The 14,487-nt window shown below is 37.9% G+C and overlaps 1 protein-coding gene across 1 annotated transcript in view; it reads right to left on the bottom strand.

Annotated features, from left to right (window-relative positions):
- IFT57 (intraflagellar transport 57) overlaps positions 1 to 14,487 on the bottom strand; it is a 57,077-nt gene that overhangs the window by 33,215 nt on the left and 9,375 nt on the right. The window contains exon 5 of the mRNA XM_036242978.1: positions 10,538 to 10,606. Coding sequence (XP_036098871.1) covers positions 10,538 to 10,606 — 69 coding nt within the window. The remainder of the gene's footprint in view (positions 1 to 10,537; positions 10,607 to 14,487) is intronic.

Raw genomic sequence — 14,487 nt, 5'->3', positions numbered from 1 at the left:
CTAATTATGAACACCCAACAATACTTCCTTTGACAACTGACTGAGAAACACCTTGTCGAAAAAAATAAACATATATGGCTGCATGGGTAAACCCAAGAGTGAAGGTCAAGGCTCAGGCATCCATGAGAAGACATTTCCTTGGAAATGAAGACACCAAGTTGGAAGTTACAGAGAGATCACAAGTTCAGGTGGGAGCCTGGCCAGTAGAACCGAGATCACAAGGGCCAGGGCAGAAAATGAATTCAGATTTCCAGGTGAAAATGGGAGATGAAGGGAGGGCCAGAGGACCCCAACACTAAACCAGTAATGAAGCAAGAGCAAGTGGAGATGCTTGAGTCTTCAATTACCAAGCCCATATCCCTGTCCCTTAGAAAGATGACGCACCGCTGTCAGACTGTATACTAAACACTGGTAAAAACTTTGATGTCTCTTATTGTACTATTCTGTGATACAGTGATCCATCAGGGCTGAGAAATCTGAATATGACTGATCCCACACTAAATGATACCAGATAGCTATAACTTCTTGCTTCCTTGTCTATTTTTAAAGTGTTCCAGTAGCTTCTATTGTTACCAAGATGCCAAGGGATCACCTTTGGATGTTTCCTTGATTGCCTGTACTAGCTCTTCTCCTCCTAAACTGCAAAGGCCTTTTATTTATTTATTTATTTATTTATTTATTTATTTATTTATTTATTTATTTTCATTTTTCCTCCTTTGATGCTTTGTTCAAGATAGGTTAGGGGGCCAAAAAGCTAAGTAGTAAATAGAATATATATGGTATTACCATATACATCATACTAAGGGTATCTAGTGTCCCTCTTTCTTTACCATATATCAATAAAAGAAAAGCTAGATAGAGGGATAAATAACAAGTTGTTTCAATCAAAGAGAATGTTCCCTCAAAATGCAATGATTTTAACAAATCATAGTTAAGGCAGAGAGTTAAATACTTTCATGTCCCTACAAGTCAATTCTTCTTCATGATTAAAGCGGCATAACTCATGAGTATGATTCACTATTATCTTTCCAAATTAGGTTTTACATGATTTAACATTATTACTATGAAGAAAAATGTGTAATACCATACAAAAAGTATTTTCACATTTGTTCTGAATAACTAAATTAAACCTGGCTATAATCTGTCAAAAGAAATAGATGGTAGCTTCAGTCTGTAAATATGTGAAGTTCATAAAGGTTTTTTTAAAGTTCAATTTTAATATTATCAAAAAATTTTATCCTGACTTATAATGTGAACTAAAATTTGAATAAATTATACTTCTATAAATTAAAAATAGTAAAAAGAAAGCTCCCTAAAGTCAAACAAAATCAATTTAATTTTCCAATAAGAAATCTGAAATTATGTTTGAACGAGAATTCAACTTCCAATATTATTTCTGTTTGATATAGCAAACACCTACCTTTGCTACTACTTTAATATATACTCAGTGGGTAAGGTAAAATCATCTCTGAATTTTTACTTTTCTCAAAATAAAACCAAAGAAAGTACCCTAAAAAGTGTGTATGGAGAAACTATTATAGACGTTATCTTGGTATGGTAGATTATGCAAAATAAGTTTAATTCTTTATGGCCTGACTTTCTTTAAAATTTCTTTTGAGATGGCAACCTCATGGATATATCAGTATTCAAATACCTTTGACAGAGCTCAATTCATATACCTTCTGCAAGGGACATGAAAGTCCAATTAACTGTCAAGATTAAATACATAGTCCCAAAACTCAGGAAAAGGGAACTAAGTTGGATTGAGAATCACCACAGTACGGTGTAAATGGTGAGAGGATGGATCCCATCTCTGTTTTAACCCCACCTCCATCATTTACTAGCTATGCATCAGTTTACATAACCTCTCTAAATCTCAGGGTTCTTGTCTGTAAAATGGGGATAATAATAGTGTCTTCCTCACTGGATGAGCTGCTGTGAGGAATGCGTTACATGATGCATTTAAAAGGCTTGCACAATACCTAATACATAGCAAGCCCCCAATATATTACTGCAGTTATTCTTATCATTATTATATGCCAGGCATGGTACTTGCTTTCACATATGGGTTAGATACCCAGAAATAACACCATGAATCAAAACTATTCCCAGTTTTGCCAATGAGTGAAGTGAGCAGTTGGGGACATTTCCCCATGTTACAGCATTAGTAAGTGCCAGGGCCTAGGCAGTGTTACTCTAGAGCAAAACTCTGAAACATCTTACTATATGCCCCTGGTTTATCACTTATCTTATAACTTCATGGTGTTCTCCACCCCACCCCACCCCTCCATATATAAGGTTATAATATTTATGTAATTCTGATTTATCAGTATTTTTCCTTTATGGTTTTTAGTTTTCTTGTCATGCTTTATCATGTTTATTTCAACCCATGAATATAACACTTGTTACTCATGTTTCTGTTTTTGTGCCTCATCATTTTTTAATTTGTTGATCCATGGGGGTTTGTGTGTGTGTAAAACATGAGGGAGGAGGAGTCCACCTTTTTTCTCCAAATGGATAGCTTGTGGTCCTATCAACATTTAATTGAATGGTTCAGTTTTCCACACTGATTTGCATTGCCTTATATATTAATATCACCACATATTTGGATTATTTTATGAAATCAGCACTATTTCATTATTCTATTATTTTGTATAATTTTTTTCAGACGTAGACAAAAAACTACACAACTAGAACAAAAAATTCCCATACATACGTCATCAGATTTACCAGATGTTAACATCTTACACCTCGGAGCAAGTATACATAAAGGGATATAATGTTCATATATGGACGCTGAGATTTGAGAAAATGTTCATTTTTTTTTTTTTTCAATAAAATTCTAAGTTTGATTAACTTCCAAAAAAAAAAGGAGGGCACAAGTGGTAAATGCTATAGGTATTTGGGTAAGAGACAGTAGTGTGTTGTAATGGCAAAGTAAGGTTTCAAATTTAACCTCATGAAGACGTATGAAATTTACAGGTAAAAAAGGGACAAGCCAAGTGTTTATCGTCAGGAAAGCATTATAAGCCAAAATACTGAACTAGGTATAAACATGGCTTGTGAAAATCACAATGAGAAGAGAGATTAGGGGCTTAGAAAGGTGTATACTGCAGAGCAAAAAAAGAGTTGAGCCCTGGCTGGTTTGAGCATCAACCCTCAGCCCAAAGGGTCTTGGGTTCAATTCCTGGTCAAGGGCACGTACCTGGGTTGCAGATTTGATCCCCGGCCCCAGGTGGGGTTGTGCAGGAGGCAACCAATCAATGTGTCTCTCTCACATTGATGTTTCTCTCTCTCCCTCCCTCTCTCCCACTCTACATAAAAATCAATGGAAAAATATCCTCAGGTGAGGATTAACAACAACAAAAGAGTTGAATACATTGCAAAAGACCTTAGAAGCTAGGCTAAGTAAGAAATGTGAATATTGACTGCTAAAACAGAGGGGTGCCAAAGAAAACTCACAAGCAATGTACAATGCCTTTTTTTTACCCAAGAGATCTTTATTTTATGCCTATTATATGTTCTACTATATATTCTATTCTAGGGAGAGGAAATAAAATGATAAAAATTCTCATAAAAACATTCTAGTGATGTTTTATGAAGATTTATGGGTCACAGAATTAAATGGGGTTGGGGTGATAAAGTAAGATGTTACTTAAGAGGCAGACTTTGAGCTAAACCTTGAACATTTATGAGTCGGGTAAGGCATTTTAGACATGACATAAAAGCAAAGAGGAAGGATGGGATGGGACAGGAGCAGATGTGGTCGTGAGGTGTTTGGAAACCTAAGAGGACCTGCTTACCTGGAATAAAGTTATTCCAGTGGAAAAAAATAAGGTTGGCTATGTGGACAGCTATTCAATTGCAAAGGATCTTGAAAGCCAGACCCAAAATTTATTATTTTATAATCGATATAAAGAAACCTGTAGTCATTGAAAAGTTATCAAAAGATACTGAAGTCGGAATGACCAGATAAAAGTCATGTTTTGGTAAGACAGAGGAGCATGGTAAAAATATTTTTGAAAAGGGGGGAAGGGGTGAGGTGGGATAAAAAATAAAGACCAAAGACCATTTAGGACATTGCCATTACACCAGCCAGAGAGGAAGAGGACCTGGCTTTGAAAGACAGCTGAAGGGAAAGATCTGAGAGAGATTTCAAAGGCAGCATCCACAGGTCTTAGTGACTACTAGTCCTGGATGAAAATGAATCATCGGTCACATATTCAAAGCACTAACACTGGTAGGGGCGGGTAGTAATGGGTATGCATGTGTCTACAGATGATAGGTTTATGGAGGACTGAAAAAAAGCATATATTCTGGGTATCCATCTAATATATTGAGTTATATAATAAATATCTGTTATTAGTGTTGATTTGAGAAATATAACCTATCTATTTATAAAATGACAGCCCTCAAATAATTGCTGGGGAAAGAAAATCATTATATCACTTTTCTTCAAATCCCCTGTAGTTATTTCTGTAGGGGAGAACTTATATGACAGCAGATTTAGTCTAGTGGGCCTTCAATAACAATCCATGTCACAGATTATGAAAATATAATCATGACATCACCAGGGCTTCCTAAAGTACATCAAAATCAAGCTTCTTGATAACTTACATCCTATGTAGGCTTCTTACACAAAAATACTCGTGGCAATCTAGAAACTGATTAGTATTGAGAGATTGGGGCTTTTTATTCTCCTACAGCAATAAGAATGTCAGTAATAAATCCCAATCTCCAGGAAAGGTGAAAAGTTATACAAAATAAGAAATGCATCAAGGGCATAATCTATATCAGCAACATGCTAGGTGCTGTCCACAAGTTGTTATGGTAATCTCAAAACAACACTGGGAAGAACGGTGTCTCCGTTTTACAGAGAAGAGAGCAGAGCCACGCAGAGGTTAATTTGCTATAGTCATGTGGCTAGAGTTGTGCAGTTGGGATTTTATCTATGGCTGCTATTTCAGCCATAACCCCTACCTTGAAGTTATGGACTCAGGTTTGGAAGGAACCTTGAAAAGTCCTTGCCCTACTTCTTGATAGGCTCACAAAAAAACCAGGATGAAAATAAGGACCTTTCTTATTTCAAGTATAGGTTCAAAAACTACACTAAAGATCAAGCAAAACTCTCTTTTACACCCAGCAAGAACTGCCGTTTGAGCCTCCTCAAAGCAGTGAGAAGTACATTTCCTAACCTACATTTTCCTCTAACCTACATTTCCTATTCACTTCCAGATGTAAAACTGATGGGGTGGTGCAAGTTAGCTGCCAGAAACGAAAAGCATTTACTCAGTCATGTTGTGTTCCACCACACTTAAACATGTGGCGTTTTCATGGTACCTCCTGTGAAACATAGGCTCTCACAGTCACGACACAGCTAGTAGGACTAACATTCAGATGTTTTAGGAAAGGAGAAGAAAACACATTTCCTCAAGCAGGACTCAGAACCTGTGGTAACCAAGGAAGTTATGTTGTAGAACAGTATTTCCCCTATATTTTGTCAAGAATTGTAAATAATAGGTAAAATTAAATAAACAAAGCATTTAAGATGTTAACCAAAGTAGATCCATCCCCACCCCCCTTTTTATTAATAATCCTCACCCGAGGACATTTCTTCCATTTTTTGTTCAGGTAGAGTGGGAGGAAGAGAGAGAGAGAGAAACATTGATGTGAAAGGGCCACATTGAGTGGCTGCCACCCACACGACCCAACCAGGGCCGGGAACAAACTGCAACCGAGGTACATGCCCTTAGCGGGAACCGAACCCGGGTCTCTCTGGACCGCAGGCCAATGCTCTAACCGCTGAGCCAAACCAGCCAGGGCTTCCCCTTTTTTATTATAATATTGCAAACTTGCCACGGTGATGCTTTTTATTCTAAGCGCAGATTTTTACTTCCTTATAGCTTTTGCTTTTTGAGCTAAAAATTCTCTCATTCTTGGTACAATGAATTTTTTGCTAAGTAATTAAAAACCAATTGTGTAAAGCTTTTGAGATAGTTGGTTTTATGCTGTCTAACTCAGGAGTTGGTTTCTAAAACCTCCAATTTAGCATCTCAAGGAAGAATGGTATCTATGGCATGTTTAAAAAAATGTTTTGAAATGAAGTGATGGGCATTTAAAAATAGAATTCAGAGAGTGATCAGCTTCCCTCCCACCTTTCTCGCTGGCGGGGGTTGGGGGGGATGACACATCTGCCTGATGCTGCCAGAACACTGCTGCTGTGATTCTATTGAGCTTCAGAACGGAGGGGAGCTACAAGGACCACTCATAATCACAGCGTCACCACCACAAACACGCAGGCAGTTTCCGGTAGACATTCTCAAGTTAGAAACAGAAATGACCAGAACACCCCCTACACCTTGCCACCGGAGCCTCCCTTGCCTGCCCCGCCTTCACATCTCTGAACACTCTGCTGCACCTGGAACCATCACAGGCCCTGCCCGGCTGCCAGAGCTTTAGCTCAGCGCCCGTTCCTCCCCATGACCGCTCTGGGGGAGGCTTCGGCTAAATTTCAGATTTCAAAAACATCCAGGAATCAGAGGGACAGAGAGGCTGCAGAACTTTGTGGGCTAGCTTTAAACACGAAAATCCATCCATAGTATTTTTTCCTTCTAAGAAAAGCTATATCAAAATTCAAGTAACTAACCTGCAAATGAAATTTTGGAAGATAAAGTAACCCCTCACTAATTGTAGAAGTTATCTTCTTGAAAACTGTATTTGGCAAAACCATAACTGAGATAAGAGAATAAGAGAAGGAAACCACACAATAAGAATGGTTTTAAATGTACAGGGTGGGGCAAAAGTAGGTTTACAGTTGTGAGTATGCGAAACACAGTATATTCTTATATTATTATTTATTAATTATTGTATTAGTTTACTTACTAACAATTGCAAACTTACTTTAGCCCCACCCTATATTTTTCAAACTAAATAAATGTTCTGAAAACTACCTGCTTCCAAAACAAACTAATTTCATTACTGTAAGCATTTACCATCGACAGGAGGATCTATTTTCTTAGAACACTGTTTTCAATGTTCATGAAACACTACTGCTGTGTCAAGATCCAATTAGGCAGACATTTCTAAGTTTTGTCAATGGCCACACACTGTCTCTACAAATTCCTCAAACAAGCAGTTACAAGCTTCAAATATTTTGCAAGCTCCCTCCGGCTCTGCCTTACCTGCAGAGAGCCACCTCAGCCGGGACTATGTCCTTCCCAGGGCAGCCTGCCTCCAGCAACTGAGCCAGGCGGGCAACACCTGCTCCAGAGCTCATCAGCCAGGTTGGCCACGGCTTTGTCGGGCCTGAATCTCAGCTGGAATTCTCCCTTGGCCCAATTCTGCTTCCTCCCAGTTCCTTTCACAGTAAACATCTTGCACCCCAAACTCTTTCAGTGTCCACTCCCAGAGAACATAATCTGTAACATACGTCTTTTTCATTTACATTCTGTCTTGCTCCATGTACCACAAATCTCAGGAAAATGCTTGTGTATACCCGTTTTATGGAATTATCATGATACTAAGAGTATACTTTCTAGGGTCTAGACTTTAATGAAAGAAAGAAATACAAGTAGATTTCTCCTGCACTATCCTACATAGCACATAGAAAAAGAAATTATTGTTGGGAGGTTCTTTTCTCCATGAAGATTAAGCTATACCTTGCCTGTAAAATTCTAAATATAAAATAGCATTCATGCATATATGAACTCGCTCAATATTTTTCAATATTGAGCACTTTCTAGCAAAGCAGTGAAAAGAGCTGCCACTCTGGAGGAGTTTGCATTCTAGTGGTTCAGATAGACAATCAGAAATTGATACGATGCCAGGGTCTGTGAAGAAAAATAAAGCAGGGTGAGGGGATAGAGGCCTGGAGAAGTATCTATTGTTTCACAGCCACAGGTGGAGAGGGCCTACTGCAAGCCACACATTGCTGGGCTGGCGCAGTCACATGTACACGTAACACATCAATTTACTAGAGAGTATGTGCCATTCCTGTTCTAGTGGAGAATTCATCACCTTCAACTTTACTAAAATATGTCTTCTGCATTGTGAGTCCACCTGCTGCACGAAACATAAAATCTTAGCTCTGCGTTACTAACCCATCCAGCAATTCTGTCTCAGAGAAAGAGCAGCCTGAGCCGTCATAAGCTATGGTCAGATACAGCTGTCTCAGGCAGATGGCTTTATGGGCAACATCATAAGTTTGCCAGATTTTTTTAAAATATGAAGGTGTTTTCTGCATCATTAGTACTTCATGGATGACCATCCACAAGCACCTGGTGTTCAGACTTCTTCCTCTTATGAAAATGCAACCATATATAGTCTGAGTTTGAAAAGGTATATGTTAGTCAGATAATCTTTATCTAAAGGATCTAGTACTTAGATAATTTATAAAGGTACAGGTAGGGGAAAACTCTACCTTATATAGCTTAATTGAGGTGAAAAACTGAAATCAGGACCACTAGAGACTTTTAGTAGTGGTAGAGGCAAATTAAATTACTATGCTCCAGTACTCAAAACTACTTGGTCCAAAGGGAATGGAGTAGCCTTTACAGGCCTCCAATTCCATCATCAGTGTAAGAATGAATAACACAAATGATAGTTTCTTTCTGAGAATAACTGTGCATGCATCTCTACTTTTGTTTTCTTTCTCCTACTTTAGTAGAACTTGGTCATCATCCTCTTAAACACATACGGGAACACCAAGCATCACTGTGTCCTTGCTTACGGCAGGAATCAAACCATACCTACCCTGTTGAACTTGTTATGAAGTAAAGAAAAAACACTGGAGAGTGTAGAGAAACTGAGCTCAAACTTAGCTTCTGTAATTTATTAGTTTTTTAAAAGATTAACTGTCCCAAGGTTATAAATTTCAGTTTTTGTATCTGTAAAATGGAAATGACAGCATCTATCTAATTACCTCACAAGGTCAGTAGAAGTATGTGGTTTTTTTTTGGTTTTTTTTTTATCCTCACCCGAGGACATTTTTCCATTTTTTTTGTTCAGGTAGAGTGGGAGGGAGAGAGAGGAACAGAGAGAGAGAGAGAAACATCGATGTGAAAGGAACACATCAAATGGCTGCCACCCACACAACCGACCAGGGCCGGGGACAAACTGCAACCGAGGTACGTGCCCTTAGCGTACCGGGAACCGAACCCCGGTCTCTCTGTACCGCAGGCCGACGCTCTAACCACTGAGCCAAACCGGCCAGGGCAAAGTATGTGTTTTAAAGTACTTTGAAAACTATAAAGTGATCTGTAAATGTAGTTACAACTGGAGTTTATTTATTTAGATTTAAATGTTAACTTTTTTTATACAATTTTGAATTAAGCGATACAAATATATTTATTCATTTAAGAATCATTTATTCAGTATCTTCTGTGTTACACTATGAAGAATATAAAAAAAAGTAATAGTTAGGCCTGCTATCGGAGAGGTGTTGGGGGAAAGATGTGATTTCGATTTTTGCCAACACTTACGCAGCACTCTCCTGTACCAGACATCATTATAAATACTACACACAGTAACTCTTTTAATCTTTAAAATCCTATTTTAAAAAGTAATATTTTTATCCTCATTTTACAGATGAGAAAGACAGCACAAGAAGTGTGAAAATGTGCACAAAGTCAGACATCTAGTAAGTATTAAAGTATTAGGGTCAACTCACATACTCAGGCAAGTTAGTTACATCCTTATGTTATATTACATCTCAGGTTGGGTAGAACACACACACATATCATGAATAATAACTAACGCTGAGTAACAATACTAAGGCAGTAAATGATAAATGAAGAGATCATCCTGGGGTGAGATGACCAAACAAGTCTTCATGATGTGAACCCAAAACTGGATCCAAACTTGTTTGTAAAGTTTAGACCAAAAAAATCATATAAAGGAAAAATAAAAATGTTATTTTCTAAATGTGCTTTTTTGAACACGTAATAGGTATCACCTTATTGAAATACAGCATACATAAAAGAAAATATAAAAATCCCATATTAACTTGTGCAATATCTCATTTAGCGAGTTCTCTTTTATAGACTGGATTTATTTCCTAACTGAAGCAGAGCAAAAACTGACATAGCAATATCTGACTACCTATCTATATACCAATCTTAGTATAATACATTTTATTTCAAAGAAGTACCATTTAATTTAATTATCAATTATTTGCCAATTTCCTATGCTCAAGACCATTCAACACAACACTGGTTCATTATTAAAAAAAAGAACTTGAAATCAAAGAATATATGTGTTTCCATAATAAAAAATGACGTAAGCAAAACAAATTATTTTCAGTTTACAACAGAAGCGCTGTGTTGACTTCCCATGGTATAGACAGGAGGCTGCCTGCCCTACTTGCACCTCTGGATTTTTATATTTGCTATTGCATTTTATATATAGAAAAACAATTCTGAGATCTACTTTTCAAATGACACACTAACAATGGCCAACAATGATTTATATTTGTTTCAATTTCCAGCAGAAAAAGTGTACGGATAGCTTCTTGGTCCTGTGTTTATACTATGCAACTTACCAACCGATAGGTCTGGGCTTTCAAAACGTTGAGATCAATAAAGTTTTCTTCATTGTCTGTCTCTTCTTCCTTAGGAAAATAAAAGAGTTTTAAAAGTTAGTAATTATAAAAAATTACCATTTAAAAATTGTATTTCCAACTTTTACATACATATTAAGCTCTATATAAAGACGCATGCAGGAAAGGGTATTTAAAAGCCCAGTAATGTGCGGTTTGGCTCAGCGGTTAGAGCATCGGCCTGCGGCCCGGGGTTCGGTTCCCGCTAAGGCAGCGGTTCTCAACCTGTGGGTTGCGACCCCTTTGGGGGTTGAACGACCCTTTCACAGGGGTCACCTAAGACATAACAGTAGCAAAATTACAGTTATGAAGTAGCAACAAAAATAATTTTATGGTTTGGGGTCACCACAACATGAGGAACCATATTAAAGGGTCGCGGCATTAAGAAGGTTGAGAACCGCCCTGGCCGGTTTGGCTCAGCGGTTAAAGCATCGGCCTGCGGTCCTGAGAGACCCGGGTTCGGTTCCCACTAAGGGCATGTACCTCGGTTGCAGTTTGTCCCCGGCTCTGGTCAGTCGTGCGGGTGGCAGCCACTCGATGTGGTCCTTTCACATCGATGTTTCTCTCTCTCTCTCTTCCTCTCTCTCCCTCCCACTCTACCTGAACAAAAACAAAAAAAAAACAAAACAAAAAGAAGGTTGAGAACCACTGCATGGCTAACTTGCAGTTTGTCCCTAGCCCAGGTTGGGGTCGTGTGGGTGGCAACCACTCAATGTGTCTCTTTCACGTTGATGTTTTTCTCTCTCTCTTCCTCCCTCTCTCCCTCCTGCTCTATCTGAAGATAAATGCAAAAAGTGTCCTCAGGTGAGGATAAAAATAAAAAAAAAAAAGATATGAAATATATATATTTAAGATATTAACTTTGTATCTTTGTATCTTAAATAGTAACTATCTAACAGGATAGTTCAGGTACATTCCACACTGGTCCTGATCCCTGGGTCAGTTGCTATGGAGGGTGCAGTCAGAAGTGACCCTTTGAGAATAATCCCTTCCCAGTATACAGTGAAAGTAAATATGGAGTCTGAAGATGCAGGTTCTATAAGCACATAGGCCAAAACATTAGCTCCCCTTTCTCTTCAAATATCTGTGTGGTGACAAGTGACATAATGGATGAAAGAAATTTAACAAGAATATCCCAACTTCAGGATATGGTAATAAAGCCAAGGAAGTTTGGTCCTCAAGTCTTGAGAATAAAAAAAAGGGGGTGTTGTTTGGTGGACACTTCCACATGCAGAGTTATACAAAAGCAGCAGTGGTGACTTCAAAGATAATCCTTATCTTCAAGAATGTAAAAGTATGTGACAGTGGTTCTCAAGAGGTGGTTCTGAGACCAGCAGCAGCAGCGTGACATGGGAGCTTGTAAGAATGCAAATTCTAAGGCTCCGTCCTAGACCTGCTCAGAATCTCTAGGAGTGGGGCCACTAAAGTGAGATGTGAGAACTATGCTAACCTTTGGGGAACTGGAAAGGTTTTAGTAAAATATAAAACAATATAAATGCAGTTTCCACACACTCAAGTGACATTTACTTTTCTAGGAAGGAGACAGTGGGGCAAAAGATGTAGACAACACTAATCTATTCACATCTTAAATCCTAAGCATATATGCAAACACTTTTTTGTTTTTTTGTTAATGTTCACTCAAGGATACTTTTCTATTGATTTTTAGATAGAATGGAAAGGAGGGACGAGGAGAAAGAGACAGAAACATTGATGTGAGAGAGACACATTGGGTTGCCTCCCACATGACTCCCATCAGCCGGGATCAAACCTGCAACCCAGGTACATGCCCTTGACCAGGAATTGACCCTGCAACCCTTTGGTCCAAGGGGCTGAAGCTCTAACTGCTGAGCCAAACCAGCCAGACACTCACTTTTGAAAAGTAGCTCATTCTATTCTGTGTTTGTACTAATGATGGTCAACTTAACAAGGAGAGTTAATGATTGAAATGCCAATGACTCAATGCCCATGGGAGAAGAGACAAGTTTATAATGCTTTTGCGATAACCTAATCAGCTCTGTTTACCTAGGTGATCAATAAATACTTGTTGGCTTTTACTGGATTGAACACTAATAGGTAAAAAGCTTAATAGTAGGTACTAGGGAAAAGATTTAAGTTACTAAACATTATTAAGAGAGCATTCAAAAGGAATTCAAATATAAACAGACTTAGAGAACATAGCTTTAAAATCATTGAGGATTCTAATCTCAGTAAGTTAGAAGGCACTCAACAATTCCCTATCATTTCTTTGTCTAATATTCATGCTCTTAATTATCTTACTGCTAATTACTAAGGATATGATTATATACAGCAGATGAGAACATTTTGTAGTGATCAATACTTTTTTTTTTTTTTTAACAGTTATCAGTGTGTCCTATCATGATTTGGTCTAAAACTAGTTTCTAGATGATTATCACAGAACTTTACTTTGTCAGAAATGATCTTTACCACACATCCTTGAGCCACCCCACAAACTCTGGCAACAAAATGAAGTAATATCTAACCATCCAAAGGCTTTTTATTTTTAAATCCTCAACCGATGATATGTTTTTTTCATTGATTCTAGAAAGAAAGGAAGGGAGGAGAGACAGAGAGAGAAACATTGATTTGTTGCCTCCCACATGCACCTTGACAGGGGATCAAATCTGCAATGTTTTGATGTACAGACGACCCCCCAACCAAATGAGCCACCTGGCCAGGGCTGATGAGCACATTTTTTAAAATTATTTATTTATTTGAGAGAGAGATATGAAGGGAGAGAGGGATAGAAACATCGATGAGAGAGAACATCGATTGGCCGCATCCTGCGTGCCCCCCACTGGGGATTGGGCCTACAACCTGGGCATGTGCCCTGATGGGGCATCGAACTGGGGACCTCTTGGTGCATGGGTCAACGCTCAACCAGTGAGCCACACCAGCCAGGCTGATGAGTACGTTTTTATACTATTTTTCCTAACTGGCAGTTTCAAGTTATATGTCTTTAAAGCTAAATGTTGACACACTAGGACCAGGTATCTATCAATAAACTATTAACTAATAAACAGTTATTAAGAAGACAAGGTGAGAAATATACATGAGTAAAATAAATGAACAACTAGGAATATGTGAGGTCTTAAAAATTTTCTGAGCCTGAATGGAAAGATCTATTATACAAAGAGTAGTCTAAAATCCTAACAATGGCCCAAATGATAAGGACCTGACCTATCTTCCCAGTTCATCATAAGCCACCCCCTACCCCTCATTCAGGAGACCTGGCCACAGCAGTTTTCTCTCAGTTCCTTGATCAATCTATGTTTCTTCTACCTCAGAGCTTTATACATGAAGTACCACCAGGGTCTTGCCCAGTGCCTGCTACATAACAGGTGCTCAATAAACACATGTAGAATGAATGAATACATTTTTGCTTTAACTTTTAAAATATAGCACGCTAAAAAGGAATATTTTAAACTGGTTAGTTTTACAATGGTCTTTTTCCTTCTGTAAAACATGTTAAACATTTTAAAAATACAAAACAAAAGAAAATTCATAATCCTGCTATCCATATAAGTACTGTTAACATATTGATATTATTTTTCTCTTTTTGCAAATTTTACATAGCTGAGTTTATGCATATAGTATATTATCATGCCCATGTAACTAACATTCCTTTGTAAACATTTTTTCAATTAAATGGCGTTATTTATTTTAAAATGTATATTCAGTTTGTGGTATAGCTATACAGTAAAGAAGTATTTCATTTCACATGACTTTTAAACCCAGTAATTTGACTATCTGTACCTAGTGTTATTTATGTGTGTGTGTGTGTGTGTGTGTGTGTGTGTGTGTGTGTGTGTGAATGGGGGGTGGAGTAGTTTTTCTTAAAATTTATTTTTAATTGTAGTTGACATACAATATTA

The sequence above is a fragment of the Molossus molossus genome, unplaced genomic scaffold (assembly GCF_014108415.1).
Source record: "Molossus molossus isolate mMolMol1 unplaced genomic scaffold, mMolMol1.p scaffold_m16_p_5, whole genome shotgun sequence".
NCBI classification, from domain to species: domain Eukaryota; kingdom Metazoa; phylum Chordata; class Mammalia; order Chiroptera; family Molossidae; genus Molossus; species Molossus molossus.
Note: the sequence above shows the minus strand (reverse complement) of the source record. Positions and strands in the feature narration are given on the sequence as shown.